This window comes from Agelaius tricolor, unplaced genomic scaffold (assembly GCF_023055355.1).
Source record: "Agelaius tricolor isolate 1412-34295 unplaced genomic scaffold, bAgeTri1.0.p SCAF_11, whole genome shotgun sequence".
Classification (NCBI taxonomy): domain Eukaryota; kingdom Metazoa; phylum Chordata; class Aves; order Passeriformes; family Icteridae; genus Agelaius; species Agelaius tricolor.
The window spans coordinates 29,423,760-29,448,259 of record NW_027269271.1 but is presented as its reverse complement, the minus strand read 5'-3'; the positions used below and the strand labels follow the sequence as shown (position 1 = coordinate 29,448,259).

The 24,500-nt window shown below is 44.3% G+C and overlaps 1 protein-coding gene across 3 annotated transcripts in view; it reads left to right on the top strand.

Moving 5' to 3' along the window:
• The window catches only part of JAK1 (Janus kinase 1), a 71,523-nt gene that overhangs the window by 42,017 nt on the left and 5,006 nt on the right, over positions 1–24,500 (top strand). For all 3 annotated transcript variants that reach the window (XM_071436926.1, XM_071436925.1, XM_071436924.1), the window contains 21 exons: positions 241–439; positions 1,707–1,830; positions 5,428–5,578; positions 6,597–6,760; positions 6,901–7,234; positions 8,105–8,278; positions 11,014–11,171; positions 12,973–13,096; positions 14,218–14,404; positions 15,873–15,979; positions 18,071–18,217; positions 19,437–19,524; positions 20,587–20,714; positions 20,936–21,071; positions 21,436–21,587; positions 22,207–22,357; positions 22,652–22,746; positions 22,928–23,120; positions 23,324–23,448; positions 23,836–24,008; positions 24,356–24,473. In XM_071436926.1, coding sequence (XP_071293027.1) covers positions 241–439; positions 1,707–1,830; positions 5,428–5,578; positions 6,597–6,760; positions 6,901–7,234; positions 8,105–8,278; positions 11,014–11,171; positions 12,973–13,096; positions 14,218–14,404; positions 15,873–15,979; positions 18,071–18,217; positions 19,437–19,524; positions 20,587–20,714; positions 20,936–21,071; positions 21,436–21,587; positions 22,207–22,357; positions 22,652–22,746; positions 22,928–23,120; positions 23,324–23,448; positions 23,836–24,008; positions 24,356–24,473 — 3,228 coding nt within the window. The remainder of the gene's footprint in view (positions 1–240; positions 440–1,706; positions 1,831–5,427; positions 5,579–6,596; positions 6,761–6,900; positions 7,235–8,104; positions 8,279–11,013; positions 11,172–12,972; positions 13,097–14,217; positions 14,405–15,872; positions 15,980–18,070; positions 18,218–19,436; positions 19,525–20,586; positions 20,715–20,935; positions 21,072–21,435; positions 21,588–22,206; positions 22,358–22,651; positions 22,747–22,927; positions 23,121–23,323; positions 23,449–23,835; positions 24,009–24,355; positions 24,474–24,500) is intronic.

The window sequence follows — 24,500 nt, the reverse complement described above, 5'->3', positions numbered from 1 at the left end:
AGAAACCTTGCAGGAAAGCTGTGGCACCACCAGAAGAGAAGGGAATGATAATGGAGCAGAGTTCCCAGAACCAGAATAATCACTGACATTTCTTTTTTCCCCTTTTCACCTGGCTGGTTTTGGATAAACCCCACCTGAGGGTTTGGAGGATGCTGGTGCCCAGCCAGCAGTGATGGGTTTGTGTCCTGATAATCCCAACTCCCCTCACGTTTCTCTTTGCTCTTTCCCCTGCACTCCCAGTATCTCAACGTAAAAGAAGATTGCAAAGCCATGGCTTTCTGTGCAAAAATGAGGAGCACCAAGAAAAATGAGCTCAACCTTGAAGCTCAGCACCAGGGGCTGGAAATCCTCTTCTACCTGCAGGACAAAGCCCCCCTCTGTTACTCCAGCGGCGAGTTCACCTCGGAGGAGCTGTGCATTGAGGCTGCCCAGAAGTGCTGTGAGTGTTTGGGTTTATTTCAGCTCCCAGGGGCATGGCAGCAGCCAGAGTCAGGCATCCTCTGTGTGTCAGTCAGAGGAAGAGCCAATATCCCAATAAATCCCCACAAAGCTGCTCTGACCTCGTGTGCATCCCTCACGTGTCAGGAGCTGTGCTGTGCTCTTTCCTCTGGGCTGGGGCTCAGAGAACACCTGCAATTCCACAGGAAAAGTGGATTTCATCTCTGCTTGATCTCACAGCCCACTGGGCTTTTGTATTTACAGTTCTGAGGTTCTTTCCCCATGGAGCACCAAACCTTACCCAGCTGCTGTGAGGTGTGAACAGGGGAACTGGGCAGGAATTTTCCTGCAGCTCTCAAATGTTTTCTTTGATTCTTGTAATCCCCTTCAGCTCATTTGCCTAATTGCTCCTCTTCCATGGGGATGGGTGAAATTATGGAAATCTGCAGGACAAACCTCACCAAATGAGTGCTGCTGTTGTTTTTTAAGAGGTTTGAGCACAGTGAGGGGTGTTTAAACAGTCACCTGTTTATGTTGGTGTGCAGGAGCTGCTCTCTGGGGGCTGTGAACCCACAGATGGTGCAGCTGCTCCCAGAGCTGGGGCAAGGAATTCCAACAGATCTGGGATGGAGGAAACATCCATCCCAAAGAGATCTGGGATGGAGGAAACATCCATCCCAAAGAGATCTGGGGTGGAGGAAACATCCATCCCAAAGAGATCTGGGATGGAGTAAACATCCATCCCAAAGAGATCTGGGATGGAGGAAATGCCAGAGTTAAAGCAGATCAGCCCATTGGTGTCACAGTCTGTTCTTAGCTGCAGCAGACCAAAGCTTTCTCTGGCTTCTTTCTCTCTGGAGCCACCAAAGCTTTCTGCTTGTTTGCCAAAACCTCCTTTCACCTCTGGGGGTTGAATTTATTAACAAAATAAAGCTGAGAACAAAGTTGGGGGTTTGGTAAAACTCCCTTTTCTGTGATCTGGACAAAATGAAGGTTTTAAGTGATTGCTTTGGAGCTCAGACCCTGGGCTTTGAGGGGATTTGAGGATCACTTTAAGAGCAGAAATATCTGTTTAATCCACCCCAAACCACGTAGGTTGAACCCAGGTGACAGCTCCACCTCAACCTTTCCTCCCCAATATTTGTTTCAGGCTGATCCCAGTATCAGTTTCTTTTCATGATCCAATATTTGCTTTATGCTTTTGTGTTTTGGGGCGTGGATGTGCCCTGGAGCTTTGTGATTCATCCATTTGTGTATTTTTGTGCCAGCTGTGTCCCCTCTGTGCCACAACCTCTTTGCTCTGTATGATGAGAACAAAAAGCTCTGGTATGCACCAAACCAGGTCTTCAAGGTGGAGGAAAAATCATCCTTCAGGCTCCATTATCGCATGAGGTAAGGGGAACACCTGGAAAATGAGATTTATTCATTCCTGAGCTCCCTGAAGGAGCAGGGAGGCAACACCAAAAGCAGCAGCTGGGTTTGCACAGCTTAGAGGAGGGATGAGCAGCAGGAGCTTCAAGCATCTCCTGATTTCTTTGCATCTTTGGGGTTTAATCTTGAAAAAAAAAAGTTGGAAAAGCACAAGAAGTTGTTTTCACCAAACTGGGAGTGAGCAAGGTCAAAGTTAATTGGAAAATTGGCTCCAGACCACTGGGATTTGTGTCAGTGCTTTTATGGATGAATTTCCATTTGAAGTGTTCCAGAGCACTGGATTAACTCTACATGATCATTCAGAAATGAATTTTTTTAAAAATTAATTTTGAAAATTAATTAATTAATTTTTGAATACAGCAGTGGATTAATGGTACATGATCATTCAGAAATGTACAATTCAGAAATTTTAATTTTTAATTTTTACAATTCAGAATTTTTAATTTTACAATTCAGAAATTTTAATTTTTAAAAAATTAATTTAAAAATTATTTTATTTTTTTTAATACAGTGGTGGATTAACTGTACATGATCATTCAGAAATGAAATTTTAAAAAAAATTAATTAAAAAATTAATTACTTTTTTAAAATACAGTGGTGGATTAACTGTACATGATCATTCAGAAATGAAATTTTTTAATTTTAAAATTTTTAATTAAAAAAATTTAGTTTTCAAAAAAAATTCTAATAGAGCAGTGGGTTGACTCTACACGATAATTCAGAAATGAATTTGTAAAAAAATTAAATTTCAAACTTTAAATTTTTTTAAATTTATTTTTTAATAGACCAGTGGATTAACTGTACCTGACAATTCAGAAAGGGAATAATTGGTATTTTTGCTTCCATTGATAGGTTTTTGTCATGTCCTTTTTAATGATATCTCTAAAATGAACGGCGTGACTGGGCTCAGATGTTTGTGGGGCTTTGACTTTTCTCCCTCTGCTGAGAACTTTTTGTTTTCTGTGTGAATTTCTCCTCCTCTGCCCTAAATCAGTGCCAGATGCTGCTGCACTTTTGGTGATGTTTAAAAGGACTTTTCACAGAAACTCTCTGAGTTCCCTGTGGTTTTCTCACTTGCCTCAAGTTCTATTTATTGAATTTTTTTTAAAATGAGAAACCCCAGGATTTTGTAATATCCTGGAGTCATTACTCAGAGAGGAGGAGAATTTAACTCTTCCACAGCTGGGTTTGGGTTTTGCTGTGGAAAAGGGATCCACTTCCTTTCTGGAGGGATTTTGGAAGCAGATTGTAGGATTTTGTGGGTTTGTGTAGGGTTTTTGTGGATTTCTGTAGTATTTCTGTAGTGTTTGTGTAGTATTTGTGTAGTATTTTTGTGGATCTCTGTAGTATTTTTGTGGATCTCTGTAGTATTTTTGTGGTATTTTGTGGATTTCCATAGTATTTTTCTAGTATCTCTGTAGTATTTCTGTAGGATTTTGTGGGCCTCTGTAGTATTTTTTTAGTAGTTTGTGGGTTCCTGTAGTATTTTTGTGATATTTTGTGGATTTGTGTTTTCTTAGTAAAGAAGGTTTAAAATTTTTAATACGTAGAGTTTTAACATCTCCCCCTCTTGTTTGAATTATGAATACTGCATTGATAACATTTTAAATTATTTGTTGGATATATATTGGATTGAATTTTATATTTTATTTACTTATTATTTATTAATACTACTATTAATACTACTATTAATACTACTGATTTTTATCTGTATAAAGGAACTTCAAGTTTATAATTTTTAATAAAATTATGTAAATTTTATATAACTATATATAGGTGGGTGAATTACAAGGGTTGCAATTTTTGTGTAATTTATTTTTGTGTGGGTGTTTTTCTTTGTTTGTGGAGTGGTTAGTGGCTTTTTGTACTTGACAGAATTTTATATTTTTTATTGAAATTTACTTAGATTTTGTGTTTGTTAAAATACAAGTAAACTTCTGGGTTTTTGTAGGGATTGGAGGATTTTTTTTTTTAAGTTTCGGAAGTGAAGAATGGATTTATAGAATAAAATATTTTATGATATTATAATAAATAATGTAATATGTAATAAAATAATATCTAATATTATAATAAATAATGTAATATATAATAAAATATAATATAATATAGTATTATCATAATTCATACAATATATAATATTATATAATATGATATGATGTAATATAATATAATATAATGTGATATAATATAATATAATATAATATAATATAATATAATATACAATAATAAAATACTGATTAAATTTATTTTGTAAAATTGCATAGTGATATGTGAGATAATGGTGAATGATGATGGAAGATGCCCTGGGGGAGGGCTGGGTCCTGCTCCTGGAGCTCAGGGGCACAATTCCCTCCCCAGCTCATTGGGAATGGGGAAATTCGTGTTCCTGTTCCTGTTGTGGAAGTGAAATCCCCAAAATCTCTCCCAGGAAACCCTGGAGCTTTCCAAGGAAAAGATTCTCCTTGATTTACCCATCCCTCAAACAATGGGCCCCAGTTGTTTTTGTGGTGTTAATCAGAGCAGTTAATTAGGGAAAGGAGCAAAGTCTCCTCTCGGTCCCAAACAATGCACAAGGCCTTGCCCATGATTATTTTCAGGAAATAACAGAAGAATTGCAGTTATTAGTTCTGACTCCTCTTCTGCAGGAGAACAGGGAAGCAAAGTCATTTCCTCTGGGTTTCAGAAGGGTTTGCTTTGCTCTGCTCTCCAGGCCCCAGCCCAGGGAGTCCTGGAGGCTCCTCTGGTCCTTGTCAGGAGTTTCTGGCTCAGTTTTGGGTTGGAGTTCCTGCCTAAGAAGAGCTCAACTCAAAACATTCATTTTATTTTGCTGAAGACTCTGCACTGAGGCTGCGCCACTCCAGCCTTGACCACTGCAGATTTGGGGCTTTATCAGTGTCAGTCCCCAAACTGGTTTGGACTGGGAGGGACCTTAAATCCCATCCCATCCCATCCCATCCCATCCCATCCCATCCCATCCCATCCCATCCCATCCCATCCCATCCCAGGGACACCTCCCACTGTCCCAGGCTGCTCCAGCCTGGCCTTGGGCACTGCCAGGGATCCAGGGGCAGCCCCAGCTGCTCTGGGAATTCCATCCCAGCCAGGAATTCCCAGTTCCCAATGTCCCATCCATCCCTGCCCTCTGGCACTGGCAGCCATTCCCTGTGTCCTGTCCCTCCATCCTTGTCCCCAGTCCCTCTGCAGCTCTCCTGGAGCCCCTTCAGGCCCTGCCAGGGGCTCTGAGCTCTCCCTGGAGCCTTCTCCTCTCCAGGTGAACATTCCTAAATCTGTCTTTCCTCACAGGAGAGGTGCTACATCTCTCTAAAAAAAAAAGAAAAAAAAAAGGAAAAACCCCTAATAATCCATAATAATTGTAATTGTATATTTTCCTCCAGTTCCTCAGGCCAGGAACGTGCTGGAATGTTGGACTACTTAACCTTCAGGCAGAAGTTTGACCAGTTCTTACTTTGAACTGCTTTATTTTCCAAAACCCAGATTATCTTGTAGAAATGGAGGCTGTTCCCAATAGATTTTTCAAGTTTCTGGCTTTTCTGGCAGATATTATTTCACCAACTGGCACGGGACGAGCGAGAGCGAGCCCTCGGTGTGGAGACACTCCCCCAGGAGGGCCAAGGCCTATGACAAGAAGCTGGCCCCAGAGGGGACCCCCATCCTGGATGCCAATTCCCTGGAATACATGTTTGCTCAGGTTGGAATTCTCTCTGATGCTGTATTCCCATAGATAAAATTTTGATGGGATTTTTGTCCCATAAAAATGATGGGGTTCTGCTTTAAAAGCCTCTTTTTCAGCTCCTAAAATACACATTATGTATCCTGTTAGCACTGGAAAGGGTTTGCTTTTTGCTGCTGCCTGGTGGAGAGGAGAGGATTTGCTGCAGGGAGGAGCAAATGCTCTCTCCCAGCCCAAAAAGGGGTTTCTTTTAATAGATATTTTCTTCTAAAGTGAGTTATTTGTGTTTCTAAACGCTCTCAGTCACCTTTAGTGGGACATTTGCCCAGAGCTGGGGCTGGAGAGGAGCAGCAGCAGAGGGAATCTGGCAGGGCTGGGTGCTTTTATTGAGGTTTTTTTACTGGGTGGTGTTAAGGATTGATAAACATTCACTGATAACCCCGTGGTGATAAAGATTGATAACCTCACTGCAGTTTTGCTCTCCTCTTGTGCCTTCCAAAGGATTTTTCAAACCAGGAGCTGTCAGATTTCACCAAAAAAACGGGAAAATTCAGGTTGATGAAAGAGCAAATTCAATGCATGGAGGAAATCTGATTTACTGTTGATTCTGAGTAGAATTCCTGCAGGATTTTCACACTGGGAACCACAAGGAAAGAGAATTCCAGGGAAACATTAAAGCAACAAAACACAGAAATGTGCTCTTTGATAACCAAACACTTTCCAGGCTGTCCCAGAGCAAGGCTTGGCTTGGAGATGAATCCAGGAGAGGCTTTGGATGGGAAGGGCAGGGATAAAGCAGAGACACAAAGTTGGTTTTGTGGAGCAGAAAATAAATATTGAAGGTACTAAAAGGGACCAGAGATGGTGATTTCTGTAGTTAATTTTAAAGAAGTGAATTTTTGGTGGGCTGGTGTATAAAAGAAGGGGAGGAGGTTCCAGCTTCTCCTTGCCCAAGGATCCTGGGATGAATTCCTGGCTCAGGGACAAACTCTGGGAAAGACCAACTGGGTAATTTGGGGTTTTTTGTTCTGTTAAGGGCCAGTATGACCTAGTGAAGGGCCTGGCACCCATCCGAGACCCCAAAAACGACCAGGAGGTCCATGAGATAGAGAATGAGTGTCTGGGCATGGCTGTCCTGGCCATCTCCCACGATGCCATCAAGAAAAACGTGAAGCTGCCAGAGCTTCCCAAGGACATCAGGTGAGCTGGGATCCATCCTCTGTCCCTGCTGGCTCTGCTGCTCTCCCAGGAGGAATTTCATTCACTTTAATTTAATTTAATTTAATTTAATTTAATTTAATTTAATTTAATTTGATTTAATCCCCTGCTTCTCCTCCCAGTTACAAGCATTATATCCCTGAGACTCTGAACAGGACCATCAGGCAGAGGAATTTCTTGACCAGGATTCGGATCAATAACGTTTTCAAGCATTTCCTCAAGGAGTTCAACAACAAAACCATCTGCAACAACAGCGTCTCCCCTCGGGACCTGAAGGTGAAATATTTATCCACCATGGAGGTCCTGACCAAATATTATGGGGCAGAGATCTTTGAGACCTCGTTCCTGCTGATTTCTGCTGAGAATGAGGTGAATAAATTCAATTGTGGAGACAACGAGAAGTACGAGGTGATGGTGACAGGGAACAACGGCATCCAGTGGAGGCTCAAGCCAAGTGTGAGTAGCCTTGAGAAATGGGAATTCAAGGGGATTTTGGGACAGAGCAGCTGCTGAAAGGTGGCTGTGGGCTTCAGACACAGCTTTGTGGTGGAGGGGCTTTTATAGGATTACAGGATTATCCAGGTTGGAAGGAGCTCAGGGAGTTCCAGCCAAATCCCCCTTTTAGGCTTGGTTTGAAGAGCAGACCAGGCTCAGGACTTTCATCCAAGACTGGACACTGGACAACCTCTGTGGGCAGCCCTTTTACCAGGAAAATGAAAGACCCTGTGAAAAACATCCCAGAATTAAATGGATTTATTCTATGTATTAGAATACATTGTATTCTATATACTATATTATTAATATAGAGTCTACATTGATATTATAATTAATATTATAATTATAGTCTAATTAATAATTAATTTATATTATGCTATTATTCATTTTATAATTTATATAATACTTATATTCTATAATTCTAACTAATAAATAATGAATTGATATTACTATCTAGAATGAAATTTTGGTTTAGAGTAAATGTATTACAATACATTATATTCTATATTTTATATTCTATAATTGAGTTTAATTGTATAATTTTTATAATAATTCTATTCTATAATTCTACTTAATAAATAAGTTATATCATTATTCTAGAATGAATTTTTGGTTTAGAATAACTGTATTGCAATACATTATTTTATATATTTTACATTATTATTCTATAATTTAGATTAATTTTATTAAGTATACATTAATTATTGTCTATAATTCTAACTGATAAATAATTAATTTACATTGCTATTCTAGCATGAATTCTTGGTTTAGAGCAAAACCACAGTGCTAAACATGTTTTAACCACAGCTTTTATCCCAAATACATTTGCAGCCTGTCCAGACAGAGAAAGAGAAGAAGAAAAAATCCGATGGCAAAACCAAAAAGGAGGAGGAGAAGCACAAACTCCGGGAGACGTGGAACAGCTTCTCCTACTTCCCTGAGATCACCCACATCGTCATCAAGGAGGCCACAGTCAGCATCAACAAGCAGGACAACAGGAGGATGGTGAGCATGGCCAGGAGGGACTGAGAGGAGCATTTCAAACCCTCACTCAGGCTTTGTCCCTTCACCTCAGCTTGGGCTGCCTCAGCTTCCCTGGAGCCTGGGCTTGAGTCCCTGCTGGGCCACTTCATTCCCTGCTGGGCCATTGAATTCCCCAGTAGATCATTTAATTAATTCCCTGCTGGATCATTGAATTCCCCAGTAGATCATTTAATTAATTCCCTGCTGGATCATTGAATTCCCCAATAGATCATTTAATTAATTCCCTGCTGGATCATTGAATTCCCCAATAGATCATTTAATTAATTCCCTGCTGGATCATTTAATTCCCTGCTGAATCATTTAATTCCCTGCTGGGTCATTTAATTAATTCCCTGGTGGATCACTTCATTCCCTGGTGGATCATTTAATTCCCTGCTGGATCATTTAATTAATTCCCTGCTTGATCTTTTAATTCCCTGCTGGGTCACTTCATTCCCTGCTGGATCATTGAATTCCCCAGTAGATCATTTAATTAATTCCCTGCTGGATCATTTAATTCCCTGCTGGGTCACTTCATTCCCTGGTGGATCATTGAATTCCCCAGTAGATCATTTAATTAATTCCCTGCTGGATCATTGAATTAATTCCCTGCTGGATCATTTAATTCCCTGCTGGGTCACTTCATTCCCTGCTGGGTCATTTAATTCCCTGCTGGATCATTTCATTCCCTGCTGGGTCACTTCATTCCCTGCTGGATCATTTAATTCCCTGCTGGATCATTGAATTCCCCAGTAGATCATTTAATTAATTCCCTGCTGGATCATTTAATTTCCCGGTGGATCACTTAATTCCCTGCTGGATCCTTTCCCTTCCATGGGGAGCCAGGCTGGGGTTGGGCACAAGGTGACAATTAAGGGACATATTGAGTGTAAATAACACCAAATGTGCTGGCTTTGACACTGGGCACAGCAAAAAAACCCCCACAAAGTGCAGCTGTGTCCACACTGGCACAGAATTTTCCTCACAAATCCCATGAGGAATTCCAGAATTTGTGACAGGGAGGGCAGGGAATGGCCACTAAATCCCAACAGTAGCCAGAAGTGGCTGAAGGATATTCCTCATTAATCCCAGCATTTCAGGGGTGTTCCAGCATTCCAACACCAATATTTTATAATATAGTGCATTACTAATATACTGTATCAGTAATAGTGCCTTTTGCACTTCACTGTGTGCAGCCAGTGATAAATGAGACCATCCAAGAAGTTTTTACATTCCAAAAAAAGAGGGGGAGATGTGGAAAATGAATTTTAAAGGATTTCAAAACCTGACAGAAAGCTCCCACAGTTTTGTACATCTGTGTGCAAACTCTGAGATAAAGTGAGCTGATTAGGAATGCCATAGAATAAAGATGACATTTTTGAGGGAGATTGAACTAGAAACAAATTTCAACAAGTTTCAAAAGATGGCCTTGCAAAAAAACCCAGATATTTTAGAGAATTAGAGCTGTGAAAGATGCATTGTAGCAGGACAATGTGGGGAAAAAATATAGGTCATTGGTATTAAATATAGGTAAAAATATAGGGGATTTCTGTTCAATATAGGTAAAAGATTGGTAAAAATATAGGTGATTGGTGTTAAAAATTGGTAAAAATATAGGTGATTGGTGTTAAATATGGGTAAAAATATAGTGATTGGTGTGAAATATAGATAAAAGTATAGGTAAAATGTGGGTAAAAATATAGGTGATTGGTGTTAAAAATAGGTTAAAATATAGGTTAAAATACAGGTGATTGGTGTTAAATATAGGAAAATAGTGGTAAAAATAAATGTGATTGGTGTTAAATACAGGTAAACATATAGGTAAAATATAGGTGATTGCGTGAAATATAGGTAAAATATAGGTAAAAATATAGGTGATTGGTGTTAAATACAGGTAAAAATACAGGTGATTGGTGTGAAATATAGATAAAAGTATAGGTAAAATGTGGGTAAAAATATATGTGATTGGTGTTAAAAATAGGTTAAAATATAGGTTAAAATATAGGTGATTGGTGTTAAATATAGGTAAATATTATATACGTGATTGGTGTTAAATGCAGGTAAAAATATAGGCAAAATATAGGTGATTGCTGTGAAATATAGGTAAAATATAGGTAAAAATATAGGTAAAAATATAGGTGATTGGTGTTAAATGTAGGTAAAAATATAGGTAAAAATATAGGTGATTGGTGTTAAATGTAGGTAAAAATATAGGTAAAAATGTAGGTGATTGGTGTTAAATGTAGGTAAAAATATAGGTAAAATATAGGTAATAATATTGGTGATTGGTGTTAGAAGTATTAGCAGCATTATGTGGCAAAAGTTAATTTAGAAGAACATTTATAAGGTGTTGTACCCAGGAAATGGATTCTGATAGAATGTTGTAGAGTTTTACATCTCTTGTGTCTCACCCTTCAACGAGACTGATAATAAAATAAAATCTTTTAACATTTGTTTTTAAAAATCCTTTTTTTATTGGGTGATTGCATCTTTATGTTGCTCTTATTGCATCTCATGTGTGCTCTTCTCTTTGAGCCTTCCCGGCAGTGAAAATTCCAGGAATTTTAGGCTCTTTTCTGCTTTGCTGCCATTCCATTAGAGAACCTTCACTTCAGAGCAGGGGATGAGCTGGTCCTACACGTCCCCAAGGTTCAGGGAGAAATCTTTGAGATGTTTTTGAGCCTCACAAGCTGTGCTGTGCTGTGCTGTGCCGGCAGGAGCTGCGGCTGGGCTCGCACGCCGAGGCGCTGTCCTTCACCTCGCTGGTCGACGGCTACTTCAGGCTCACGGCGGACGCCCACCACTACCTGTGCACGGACGTGGCTCCTCCCCTCATCCAGCACAACATCAGCAACGGCTGCCACGGCCCCATCTGGTCAGTCCCTGCTGCATTTTGGGGTTATGGGCCCATCTGGTCAGTCCCTCCTGCATTTTGGGGTTATGGGCACATCTGCTCAGTCCCTCCTGCATTTTGGGGTTATGGGCCCATCTGGTCAGTCCTTTCTGCATTTTGGGGTTATGGGCCCATCTGCTCAGTCCCTCCTGCATTTTGGGGTTATGGGCACATCTGGTCAGTCCTTTCTGCATTTTGGGGTTATGGGCACATCTGGTCAGTCCTTTCTGCATTTTGGGGTTATGGGCCCATCTGCTCAGTCCCTCCTGCATTTTGGGGTTATGGGCCCATCTGGTCAGTCCCTCCTGCATTTTGGGGTTATGGGCCCATCTGCTCAGTCCCTGCTGCATTTTGGGGTTATGGGCACATCTGGTCAGTCCTCTGCATTTTGGGGTTATGGGCACATCTGCTCAGTTCCTCTACATTTTGGGGTTATGGGCCCATCTGCTCAGTCCCTGCTGCATTTTGGGGTTATGGGCCCATCTGGTCAGTCCCTCCTGCATTTTGGGGTTATGGGCGCATCTGCTCAGTCCCTCCTGCATTTTGGGCCCATCTGGTCAGTCCCTCCTGCATTTTGGGGTTTGTGGATCCATCTGATCAGTCCCTCCTGCATTTGGGCCCATCTGGTCAGTCCCTTGTGCATTTTGGGCCCATCTGCTCAGTCCTTCTGCATTTTGGGGTTTGTGGATCCATCTGCTCAGTCCCTGCTGCATTTTGGGGTTATGGGCCCATCTGTTCAGTCCCTGCTGCATTTTGGGGTTATGGGCCCATCTGGTCAGTTCCTCTGCATTTTGGGGTTTGTGGATCCATCTGGTCAGTCCCTTCTGCATTTTGGGGGTTTTGGACCCATCTGCTTAGTCTCTCCTGCATTTTGGGCCCACCTGGTCAGTCCCTTGTACATTTTGGGGTTTATGGACCCATCTGCTTAATCCCTCTGCATTTTGGGGGTTTTGGGCCCATCTGGTCAGTCCTTTCTGCATTTTGAGGTTTATGGATCCATCTGGTCAGTCCCTTCTGCATTTTGGGGTTATGGGCCCACCTTCTCAGTCCCTTGTGCATTTTCAGGGGTTTAATTTTGATAATTCCTCTCACAGTGAATGTGGGGTTTGGGTGGGTGGTAGTTACCAAAACTTCATTTTGTTAAAGGAAAAAATCAGTGTTTTTCTCCTTAATCGTCTATAAACTCAGTGTTTCTTCACTAAAGGAGCGTTCCAAGAGTTTTTTCCATGGACACCTGGGAATATTTTAGGTAGAGAGTGGAAGTGTCTCTTCACTCACCCCAATCCTTGGATGGATGAACAAAGCCTTGGGTTTTTAAACACCTAAAGGAATTCCCTTCCCTCCACCCACCTTTGTGGCTTTCCCCTTTATTGGGAAAATTTTGATTCTTACTAATTATTTTATTTTTTATTTTTATTTTTTTATTATTCCCTTTATTATTATTTATTTATTATTCCCTTTATTTCCCTTTATTTCCCTTTATTCCCTTTATTCCCTTTATGCACTTTATTCCCTTTATTCCCTTTATTAAGCTGCAAACTGTAGAAATCCAGGAGTTCATCTGCACAGTGCTGGATGCACAATTCTCTTTATTAAATCCTTCCTCCCTTGCTCTGTGCAGCCCAGTGTGAGCCATGCACCCTTAAATCCCACTTTCACAACAATATAAATATTTCTAAGTTGCTGTTACCCCCCAAGCAGAGGTTTGCTCTCCTATCCCACCCCAAAAGCAGATTTTTGGCTGCTGCCTTGCTGCTTTTCCTCACTCTCCAATCCCTTCCAGCACGGAATATGCCATCAACAAGCTGAGGCAGGAGGGCAACGAGGTGGGCATGTACGTGCTGAGGTGGAGCTGCACCAACTTCAACCACATCCTGATGACTGTCACCTGTCTGGAAGGCTCAGAGGTACAGGCAGTGCCACCCCTGGGGATGGGCTTTGTCCTCAGGGCACTCACCCTCAGCTCTGGGAAGGGAATTGGCTTTTTCTCCCCAGCCCTTTGTGTTGTCTCTCCAAATGGGATTAATTAAATCCACAACAGCTCCAATCCTCCCAATCACACTGGGCAGGGATGTGATAAAAATGAAGCATTTTAAGCTCATCACATGGAGAATTTGTCACTTCACCTTGCCTTGAGCATGGTTCAGCTTCCCTGGAGCCTTTCTGGGCATGGCTTTAATTCCCTTGATGGATTTCATTCCCACAGCAGCCTCAGCTGGATGCCAGCTTGGTGGTTTGGGAGGGTATTTAATGTGTTCACACAAGAATAATAATAAATAATGAATTAAATAATACATAATAAACAAAGTAGTAAATAATGGATAACAAATAATAAATAATATCAAAATAAATCCTTCTCTTAGGAAAAAATGGTCATGGAATCAGTGGTGAGTCAGGAAGGGATATTTGATACTGGGTGTATCTCCTGTAGATATTTAAAAAAGAAAGATGATCAGCTCTCTCTTCTAACAGTAAAACAAGAAAGGAATTTTGTCTTGGAAAAGAGGGAAGGGGGAGGTGACCCAAAGCTGCAGAGGGGAGACCCTGAGAGCTCTTGGGATGGGGAAGTTCAGGAGTTCAGCCCTTGCCCAGTGGAACCTGGAGGATCTCAACACCAGCCTGGGATTGAGCAGTCTGGGGTGGGAGAGGGAGTTCTGCTGTTTTTAAATTGGGATTTTGAAACCCTGCTCCAGATTCTGCAATTCTTGACCAAACAAAGAAAAAATTCCTCCAGAAGAGGCAGCACTTCTGCATAACCTCAGGCTCTGCAAACAAACAAAAAAAAAGCCTTAATTTGAGCTTTGATTGCATCTTTATGTTGTTGCTCTTTTCTTTGAGCCTTCCTGGGAGTGAAAATTGCAGGAATTTTGGGTTTTTTTCTGCTCTGTTAAAGTTTGATTAGAGGACCTTGACATAGGAGCAGGGGATGAGCTGCAGTGATGCCAAGGTTTTGGGAAGCTTTGATGGCTTTACAAACAATTCCTTCACTCCAGTGATCCCATTTCCTTTCTTTTCCCTCCACCCCCAGGTGGTGAATAACTCAGGCCCCTACAAGAACTTCCAGATCGAGGTGAAGAAAGGGGGGTACTTCCTCCATGGCTCCAACAAATCCTTTGCATCCCTGAAGGACCTCATGGATCACCTGAAGGGACAAATCCTGCGGACAGACAACATCAGCTTCACCCTCAAGAGGTGCTGCCAGCCCAGACCCAGAGGTAGCCTGGCCTGGCAGGGTTTTCTTGTTGCAAGGGAACAAACTCCAGACTCTTTTAATGTATTTTTAGTGCTGTATCCTGGTGTAAAGCTCTTTAAAAAAACAAAAAAAGAGGTTTAAAGATTTTTCCTTCTCTGGGGAGGAGTTTAGTCAGATGCCATGGGCAAGTTTGAGGAGAGGAAAAGAGGGTTGGCATCTCCTGGTTTGCTCTCACTGTGAGCTGCTGTTTAATAACTCTTCTGCACCAGGCAGCAGGGAAGGGTTTTGGTCCCAAAACTGATGTCCTGAAGAGCCTGGTGGCAGGAAATCATCTGTGAGGTGCCATCTGAGGGACAATGGGCTCGTTGTTGGGTGCTGCCAGCACTCTCTGGAGCTGTTTGCTATGAACTCTGAGGGCCTTGCAGCTGGGCTTGGTGTGAGAGGAAGCACAGTGGGGTGATTGTGCTGAGCTGATAATGGTTTCCTGTTAGAGCAGGGCAATAACTGAGCCACATCAATCACCTGCTGCTCTGAGCCTTTGGGAGAGTCCCTGAGCTGCTCTCGCTGCACCAAGAGCGTGGGGCATGCTCTGGAGCAGGGGAACCTTGCACTTCTGATATTTTGGTTTCATTTTGATGGCTGGATTTGGGATAAAATGAAATAAAAAGGGGCAGGGAGTTGATTGCCCACTTCAGCTTCTCCCTGGCTTTAGTGGCAGCAGGATTCAGTGCGTGCTCCCTGCTCTGTCCCTTCCCTGGTGGGTTTTTCCTTCTTTTGGAATATTTCATCAGATATTCACAGAGAAGTGCAGGGGATGCAGGACTGAAGCAGGATGTGGTGATTCCTGGTGACTCCAGAATTCCAGAAGATGATTTAGCCCCAGTGCCAGGTTCTGCTGCCAGCAGGAGGAAGCCCAGATGCCCACACATCCCAATCCCAGTAAATAATACCAGGAGGGCAGAATTCATGTGAAGAGCCTGGATCTGCCCTGCAGCAGTGGGAAGTGGATTTTTGAGTCTGCTCCTTCTGCTCATTCCCCATTCCCCAGCTGAATTCCAGTGCCCTGGGAGCACTGCTGGTGCTTCCCAGAGTAGAGGGAGTTTGGAAGGAGGTGAAGAGGAAATGAGGCTCCCCCTTGCACACTGGAGAGGGGATGGCCCTGCTGCAGGAGGGGATAGGGGATGTTTTGTTCCATTTTATCCCATGTACAGCACAGCTATTTTCTCTTTCAGTCTTTGTGCAGAAAAGTCTGTTCAGTTGTTCAAAATCACCCTGATCTGGCTGATAATAACTCTGGATTTAAAATACAAACATGAAACTGTGCTTCAGTGATTTCTCTGTTGAATGAGGAGCAGAAATCAAGCCCAAGTTTATTTTTCCTTCCCTTTTTTGGAGGGATTTTAATGCATTTCCATCCATGCTGGTACTGGGAAGGGGTAATGCAGTTTCTCTGGAAAGCTTTAAGGATATTTTCTGCCCTTGCCTTGCAGAAATCTCCAACCTGCTGGTGGCCACCAAGAAGGCCCAGGAGTGGCAGCCAGTGTATCCCATGGGGCAGCTGAGCTTCCACCGCATCCGCAAGGAGGAGATCGTGCAGGTGGGAGCCTGGGGGGACATGAGGGAGCCCCCAGAGCCTGGGGCTCTCATCTAAAGCTTGGAATTCAACCCAGGGTTTGATCTGAGACCTTGGGAAAGGCTCCCAAACTGAGGTGCCAGGAGTGAGATTGTGGATTTATGAAATAAATGTGTATTTTTGAAGAAGGGACACGTTAAGCGAAGTGGAGGAAAGTTTAGAGTTTTAGAGTTTAAGAGATAGAAAAAATAAAAGCAGTTACAAAGGTGAACAAGGAGTTTAGAATGTAGGTTTGTGTGCCAGAACATGATTGGCTAAAAGAGCTTACACTGTAGCATGAGTCCATCAAACCAAATATGTAAGGATTGGGTCAAAAGCATAAATAAATATCCTTGTTGGCAGTGTTTTATTGGTTAATAAACCCTTAAAAGGATTGTGACTGGAGGCCTTGTGACCCTCTGAGCCGTGCAGTGAAGATGTGAGCCCAGCTCACCCTTCCTGCCTATGCAGAAGATAAAAAAGATAAATCCCAGCATCTGAAGGAGCTCAGAGGTGCCATCTCTAATTCATTCAAAACCCCCCAGGTGCTGAGGTGCCCTGGGAGCCAGGATGTGGCTGTCCCTGAGCCCTGCAGGGGCCACCAAACCAGCCCTGCTGCCTGCTCTGCCACTCCCAGCTCCCCCCAGCAAACTGCAGCTGGAGCTTCATTTATTGGTATTGATTCATTTGGGTTTAAGCCTCTGCTGGCAGAATCCTGCTGCTTGTATGGCTTTGTGTGGACAAAGGAGAGCTCAGGAGTGGTGCCTTTCACTGGAAATGAAATTGATATTTAGGTTTTCTAATGGAAAACAAGGGTTTTAAGGTCATTTCTTGGGAGTCTTAAGAGCTGGTTTGTTGTGGGTGTATTTTTTAAAGCCTGACTTCCCAGAGAAACAGAGGTTTGAGACAATATTCTACAGTAACAAAGGTGAAGTATTCAAAAGCTCTGAGCAGTCAGAATTCTGTGTTTAAGCCTCCCCAAATTTTCAAATTTCCCCTTGCTTGTAGTTATTTATTCAGGTCACCTGAATGAACCTCAGCAAACACACAGGGCCTTGAATACACTTAAATCAGATTTAACATTGCCAAAAGAGCTCTTAATTCATGCCCTTGGACTCTTCTGTGGAATAAAGAGGTATTGGGTGTTTTTTATTTGCATCATTGCAGACAGAGATTGGGTTTGGGCTGGTGTTTGCAGTCAGCATCCTGCAAAAATATCCCGAGGCAGGATGTTATTTTGGAGGAAATTGCTTCCCCAAACAAAGCCTTGCAGTGAAATATTACTTCCTCTGACTTTTGGAAACACATTAAAGATCACCTCAGCAGCACTTTGTGAATAAGAGCCCCAGCTGTTGTTTGTTCTTTTGTTTAGTCTGGGAATGCTCAATCCCAGGGAACCTGTTGGGTGATGTGGAGGTGTAATATCCAAGGAATTCACATGGGGAGGATGCTCAGAGCTTGATGCCTCAGGTTTTGGCTTTTCTGTTTTCCCATTCTGTGCTGCTTTAGTGTGTAATTCTGAGATTCACATCAGGGGATGCTGAGCTCTGTGCACAGAGCAGGGACACAAAACAATTCCTGCTCCAGCTGGGCACCAAGGACAAATGATCCAAATCTCAGCCCCAGAGCACAAACCCCGTGGGCTGGAGAGAGAAAAACAAGCAGGGTGGGACTGCAGGGGCTAAAGCTGGAATGGGACAATGAACTGCAAGGTGCAAATGGAGCAGAACTGATCCCAGGGACAGAGCCCGTGCCCGGCCGTGCATTTTGGGGCCATTTTGGTTCATCTTGGGTGCAGCCCTGGCTGGGCTCTGGTGCTGCCCAAGGTGCATCCATGGAGGAGATGCTTGGAATAAATCCCTGCTTTATTCTGGAGCTCTGCCCAGCCTCTGCTCCAGCTCAGCCTGCACAAGGCACCGAGCTCACTGAAGCCAAAGCAGCTTCCTGGCTTTGGGTTCTCCCAGGAACAATTTCAGTCTGTAACCAGATCAGACAGAAAGAAGTGCAGATTCCAGTAAATATTTGTGTAAATCTTGTTTGCTCCCTGCCTGACAAACCCCTGCTGCTGTGTCTCAGGGAGAGCACCTGGGGAGAGGCACCAGGACCCAGATTTACTCAGGGATGCTCAACCTCAAGGATGATGAGAACGAGGGGTATCAGAACGAGAGAGAGATCAGAGTCCTGCTCAAAGTCCTGGACCCCAGCCACAGAGACATCTCCTTGGCAAGTTTTTTCTTTTATCTATCTTTTCTTTAATATAAGAAATAAAATACTGATTAATTTTGTTTTATAAAATTATATGAAGATATGTAAGATAATGACATAAATGTTATTACTAACATAAATGTTGTAAATGTTATTATTAACATTTATAACATATTACTAATATATAAATGTTGTTACTAACATTTTTAGTTACAAGTATAAAGAAATATCAGAGTAAAATAATATATGTTATTATATTAATAACATAATTATTAATAAGGAAGAATATAATAGTAATTAGGAATTAATTAGATAATACACATAATCGATAACACATGTGAAATTAGATAATTATCAAGTATTAAAGCATTGTATGTTATCTTAGAGTCTGCAATAGTTGATAAATTATAAATTTTAAATTAGTAGAGAATTGGAAAATTATGTCTAAATAACAATTCTCTAAGTTCTTTTTAAAAACAAATTCGGTTATTATATTAATACAGTTAAATTATTAAGCTAAAGTGACTTAAATATTATTTTGATATAGAAAACACCTAGGTTTGCTGTCAGACACCTTGTCTAGATAGAACTAAAGCTCAACTGATGGATGACTTTTGGGAAAGTGCAGGGAATGGGGAAGGGCTGAAGGTGCAGCTCAGCCCTGAGCACATCCCTGCCCTGCTGCCCTTGGTGTGCCTGAGCCCAGGGTGTTTGTGCTGCTGTTCCTGAGCCCAGGGTGTTTGTGCTGCTGTTCCTGTGTGTGCCTGACCCAGGGTGTTTGTGCTGCTGTTCCTGAGCCCAGGGCTGTTTGTGCTGCTGTTCCTGTTTGTGCTGCTGTTCCTATGTGTGCCTGAGCCCAGGGCTGTTGGTGCTGCTGTTCCTGTGTGTGCCTGACCCCACAGGTGTTTGTGCTGCTGTTCCTGTGTGTGCCTGACCCCACAGGTGTTTGTGCTGCTGTTCCTATGTGTGCCTGAGCCCAGGGCTGTTTGTGATGCTGTTCCTGTGTGTGCCTGACCCCACAGGTGTTTGTGCTGCTGTTCCTGTGTGTGCCTGAGCCCACAGGTGTTTGTGCTGCTGTTCCTGTGTGTGCCTGAGCCCAGGGCTGTTTGTGATGCTGTTCCTGTGTGTGCCTGACCCCACAGGTGTTTGTGCTGCTGTTCCCTGGTGTTCAGGCTGGGTTGGGCTCCAGGAGGCTGCTCAGGAGCAGCAGCTGGAGCTGTTTCTGCCCTTTCCCCAGGCATTCTTTGAGACAGCCAGCATGATGAGACAGGTGTCCCACAAACACATCGTGCTCCTGCACGGCGTCTGCGTCCGCGACCTGGAGAGTGAGTGACAGACCTGCCAGGGACATGGGGACAGGGATGGCACCTGCCAGGGACATGGGGACAGGGAATGGCACCTGCCAGGGACATGGGGACAGGAGATGGCACCTGCCAGGGACAGGAATGGCACCTGCCAGGGACATGGGGACAGGGATGGCACCTGCCAGGGACATGGGGACAGGGGATGGCACCTGGGAGGGACATGGGGACAGGGAATGGCACCTGGGAGGGACACAGGGACGGGGACATGGCTGGCAGCTGCTGCCTCTGGAGCTTCCCAGAGTGGAGCTGGGACAGCAAAGCAGCTGGAAAGGCCTTTCTTTCTCCCAGGAAATTTCCCTTTCCAGCTCTGTGTTTGAGCCTTCCCTAAGGCTGGAGTGCCAGAGGCAGGGGCGGTGTGGATACACAGCACCCCTTGAAATTTGCACAATTAAATTTATTACATTTATTACAAATATACATTCATTTGTATGAAATAAATGTGTATTTGTAATATTGATAGATATAAAGCATGTACACATTTATATGTATACGTTTCTATGTATACATTTTTATGTTTTTGCATGTAAAATATAAATATGCATATAAAAAACCTAAGTGCATACAATAAACCTTTATGTGACTTCTTAAGCCAAGACAGTCCTAATGTTGTGGGGTGGGCACCAGAAGGAGAGCAAAGCTTTAGAAAATTGAAAGACAAACAGGAGAAATGCCCCAGCCTGAGCTCTTCCAGACTCAGGAAAGGAATTTGAGTTACATGTGGGTGTTAAACAGGGCCATGCTGAAGGAATTTCGGTACCAGAGCAGGGGGCAGCCTGGTGTTGATTTTTCAGAGCTGTTCTGTGCATTAAAATTTCACCTTTGGAATGCCTGGTTCCAGGTTTAATGTTCATTTGCCACACAAAACCCCTCAGCCTTTTAATCTGGACTCTGAGCATTGAAATAAACCTTAGGCAAGGCGAAATAAAAACATTTTCCAACCATGTGGGCTGGGAGGTGGGAACACAAATTCAATGACTCCAAACAATTCATTGCAGCACTGACTTTCTGCACCTGCCTCTGTAGATATCATGGTGGAAGAGTTTGTTGAATGTGGGCCTCTGGATCTGTTCATGCATAAGAAAAGTGAAGTTCTCACAACCCCATGGAAATTCAAAGTGGCCAAACAACTTGCAAGTGCCCTGAGCTACCTGGTAAGAGACACTGGGGCCTAGCTGGGAGTACATTTCTCCATCAGGAAAAGTGCTGGAGTGGGAACACTCCATCTCCCTGCTCCTCCTTTCCTTCTCTTCCTCCAGTTTCTTCCCAGGTGTAATTTTGGATTTCAGCTTGGAGCACTTTAGAGATCCCCTGTGGTGTGGATATCCTGGAGCACTCACATCTCTCTCACTGTTCTTTCCCTGCCTTTGTGTAGGAGGACAAGGATTTGGTGCATGGCAATGTGTGCACCAAGAACATCCTGCTGGCCAGAGAGGGCATTGATAGCGAGTATGGGCCCTTCATAAAGCTGAGTGACCCAGGAATCCCCATCACGGTGCTCTCCAGGCAAGGTATGGCCAGAAATGCATTTATAGCAGCCAGAGCTGGCTCTGCAGTGGTGATCAGCTGCAATGGGGGATCAGCTTTCATACAAACACACTGCATTTGTGTGTAGCAGGAATCATCTTCCATGGATCTGCACATACTCAGTGGCTGTTCAGAGCATTCATTTCTCTTACAAAATGTTGTGTCCAGTGAGATAAGACAGAAGGAATCTGTTTGTGGATGGCTGCAGGCACAAGCCTGTGAAATCCTTCTGAAAACAGGAATTTGAGAATCAAGAAACAGGACAAATTCTGCAGCTCCAGTTTATTTCAGACAAGAATAATTCCGTTTTCCACCCTGTGATATTCACCCCGATGTGTTTCACCCCAGAGCGCGTCGAGCGGATCCCCTGGATTGCACCTGAGTGTGTTGAAGATTCCAAGAACCTCAGCATTGCTGCAGACAAGTGGAGCTTTGGTACAACCCTGTGGGAAATCTGCTACAATGGAGAAACTCCACTGAAAGACAAGACCTTAGCAGAGGTAAAGCTGTTACACAAACTTGGGTCCATCCTCTTGGACCCTTCAGTTTTCCCCCTTGTCCTGTCCCTCCAGGCCTTGTCCCCAGGCACTCTCAGCTCTTCTGGAGCCCTTTAAGCCCTGGAAAGGGCTCTGAGTTCTCCCTGGAGCCTTCTCCTCTCCTGACTGGACAATCCCAGTTCTCCCAGGCTTTTCTAACCCCTGGAATGCTCATCCCAGCCTTGTCTCACCTGGCCTGGAGCTGGGACCTCCCAGGGCTGAGGAGCACCCAGGGTGTCCTTGGCAAACATTTCCTGGTGCATAAATAACTGGGAAAACCTGGCAGGAAATGATTCTTGAAAGTGAATTCAGCACCTTTGGAACACTTCGTGGGTGTTAAGTGGTAGCTCCAGACTCAGCACAAGAGGAATTCCCTAAAGATCCAAGTTCCAGCTGAACAGGGGGATTTCCTTGGCAAAGCTCACATTGAAATAAGGATTCATGGTCACATCCTCTGATGTAGAATCACAGAACTGCTCAGGTTAGAAAAGACCTCAGAGATCCTCGAGCCCAGGCAGTGCCCAGCTCAGAACTGGGGGCTGTGGAAGTTGAAATTGCTGGAATTGTCTGTTTGCTCCCACAGAAGGAGAGGTTCTACGAGGGCCACTTTGTGCTGGCCACGCCGTCCTGCAAGGAGCTGGCAGATCTGATGAAGCAGTGCATGAACTATGACCCCCACCAGAGACCCTTCTTCAGGGCCATCATGAGGGACATCAACAAACTGGAGGAGCAGAGTAAGGCCTGGGACACTGAGGGAGGGATCATGGAATCCTGGGCTGGGAGGGACCTGGAGAGCATCTCCTTCCAACCTCCTGGGAGCTGAGCAGCTGCTCCAGGGCTGGAAACTCACCCAGAGAAATCCGGGTGTGGGTGTGGAAGCAGATCCAGACTGGCACAAAGGGATGGAGAACTCCCTGTCAGAAAGCAGCTGGGATCTAAGGAGGGAAAGGTGGGAGAGGGAATAGAGCAAGAATGCCTTGGAGTGTCAGACCAGGCAGGAGCCTGACCTGGGGTGTTTTCCCCCCCAGATCCTGATATTGTCTCAGAGAAGAAACCTGTGACCGAGGTGGATCCCACCCTCTTTGAGAAGAGGTTCCTGAAAAGGATCCGGGATTTGGGGGAGGTAAGAGCAACATCACCCCCAGAACACAGCCAGTGCTCCTGGCTGTTCCCACAGCCCCATGAACCCAAATCAGTGCCTGGCTGTTCCCACAGCCCCTGCTGTGTCACAGACACCCAAATCAGTGCCTGGCTGTCACTGTCTGAGCATTGTCCTCAAGGATGCTCCTTTCTCTCCCTCCCAGGGCCACTTTGGCAAGGTGGAGCTGTGCAGATATGACCCAGAAGGTGACAACACCGGGGAGCAGGTGGCAGTGAAATCCCTGAAGCCAGAGAGTGGAGGGAATCACATTGCTGACCTCAAGAAGGAAATTGAAATCCTGAGGAATCTTTATCACGACAACATTGTCAAATACAAGGGGATTTGCACAGAAGATGGTAAATCTTGCAGAAAATGAAAAAGTGTCTGGGTTTTCCTTTAGAATTTATAAATGTCCTGCCTGGAGCAGGTTTTCCTGTGCATTGGCTCAGGGATGGATGATGGGAATGAGCCATGGGATGTTTAAAATGCTGCTGGTGCTCTGGGCTTGTACCAAAGCTGTTGAGAAGGGTCTGCAAATCAAACATGCTCTGTTTTTTAGGAGGAAGTGGGATTAAACTCATCATGGAATTCCTTCCCTCTGGGAGCCTGAAGGAGTATCTCCCACGGAACAAGAACAAGATCAATCTCAAGCAGCTGCTCAGATATGCAGTTCAGATCTGCAAGGTGAGCTGGGCCCCGAGCCGGCAGCTCCATCAGCTGGGTGAGGGGGATGGAGGACATCACCAACAAACCCATTCTCCTTCTCTGTCCCCATGGATCAGAATCCGTGCTTTGGGTGCCAGTGGCACAAGGATCAGCTGGGGAATAATGAGGAGGTTCCAAGTTCCAAAGTTTGCTCTGAAAAGTTGTTCCTGTGGGAGAATTTGGAGGATCAGGGGGGAGGGCAGCACTTGGAATGTGCTGGCAAGAGGAAAGGTGCGAGGTGAAGTCTAAAGGGATGGAGATGAGAGTGCAGAGCACAGTCAGGAAGCAATCACTGGAGAAAAAGGGGTTAAAGTATTGGAGGAATAAAGGAAAAGGAAATGAAAGGTTTCTTTTCTCCTCCCTCAGGGCATGGACTACCTGGGCTCCTGTCAGTATGTGCACCGTGACCTGGCAGCGAGGAACGTCCTCGTGGAGAGTGAGAACAGGGTGAAGATCGGGGACTTTGGGCTCACCAAGGCCATCGAGACAGACAAGGAATATTACACCGTCAAGGACGACCGCGACAGCCCCGTCTTCTGGTACGGCCTGGGGACAGGGACCCCTCTGCTCCTGCACTCCCCTGGATTTTCCTGTTTCTATAAGAGGCTTAAGTAAAGATACACCATGAGAGCAAGGAGAAGGCACCTGGTGAACTGTTGTGCTCACCTCCTGTGCTGCACTTCCTGCACTTAATGATCCATTTCCCCACTATTTTGGGTTGGGTCTCCTTGGTTTCACTGTGCCTCACTGTGGAACACACCTTATTTATTGCTTTTTAATTTATGTGCAAGGGCTCCACGAACACAGCTGTGGCTCTTGAGCTGCTCAGGCTGTGTGTGGGCAGGGCTGGGTCCCCGGGTGTGACGCTGTCCCCTCGTGTCCCCAGGTACGCCCCGGAGTGTTTGCTGCAGAGCAAGTTCTACATCGCCTCCGACGTGTGGTCCTTCGGGGTGACGCTCTACGAGCTCCTCACCTACTGCGACTCCGAGTGCAGCCCCATGGCTGTGAGTGGCTGGGACAGAGTGGCTGCC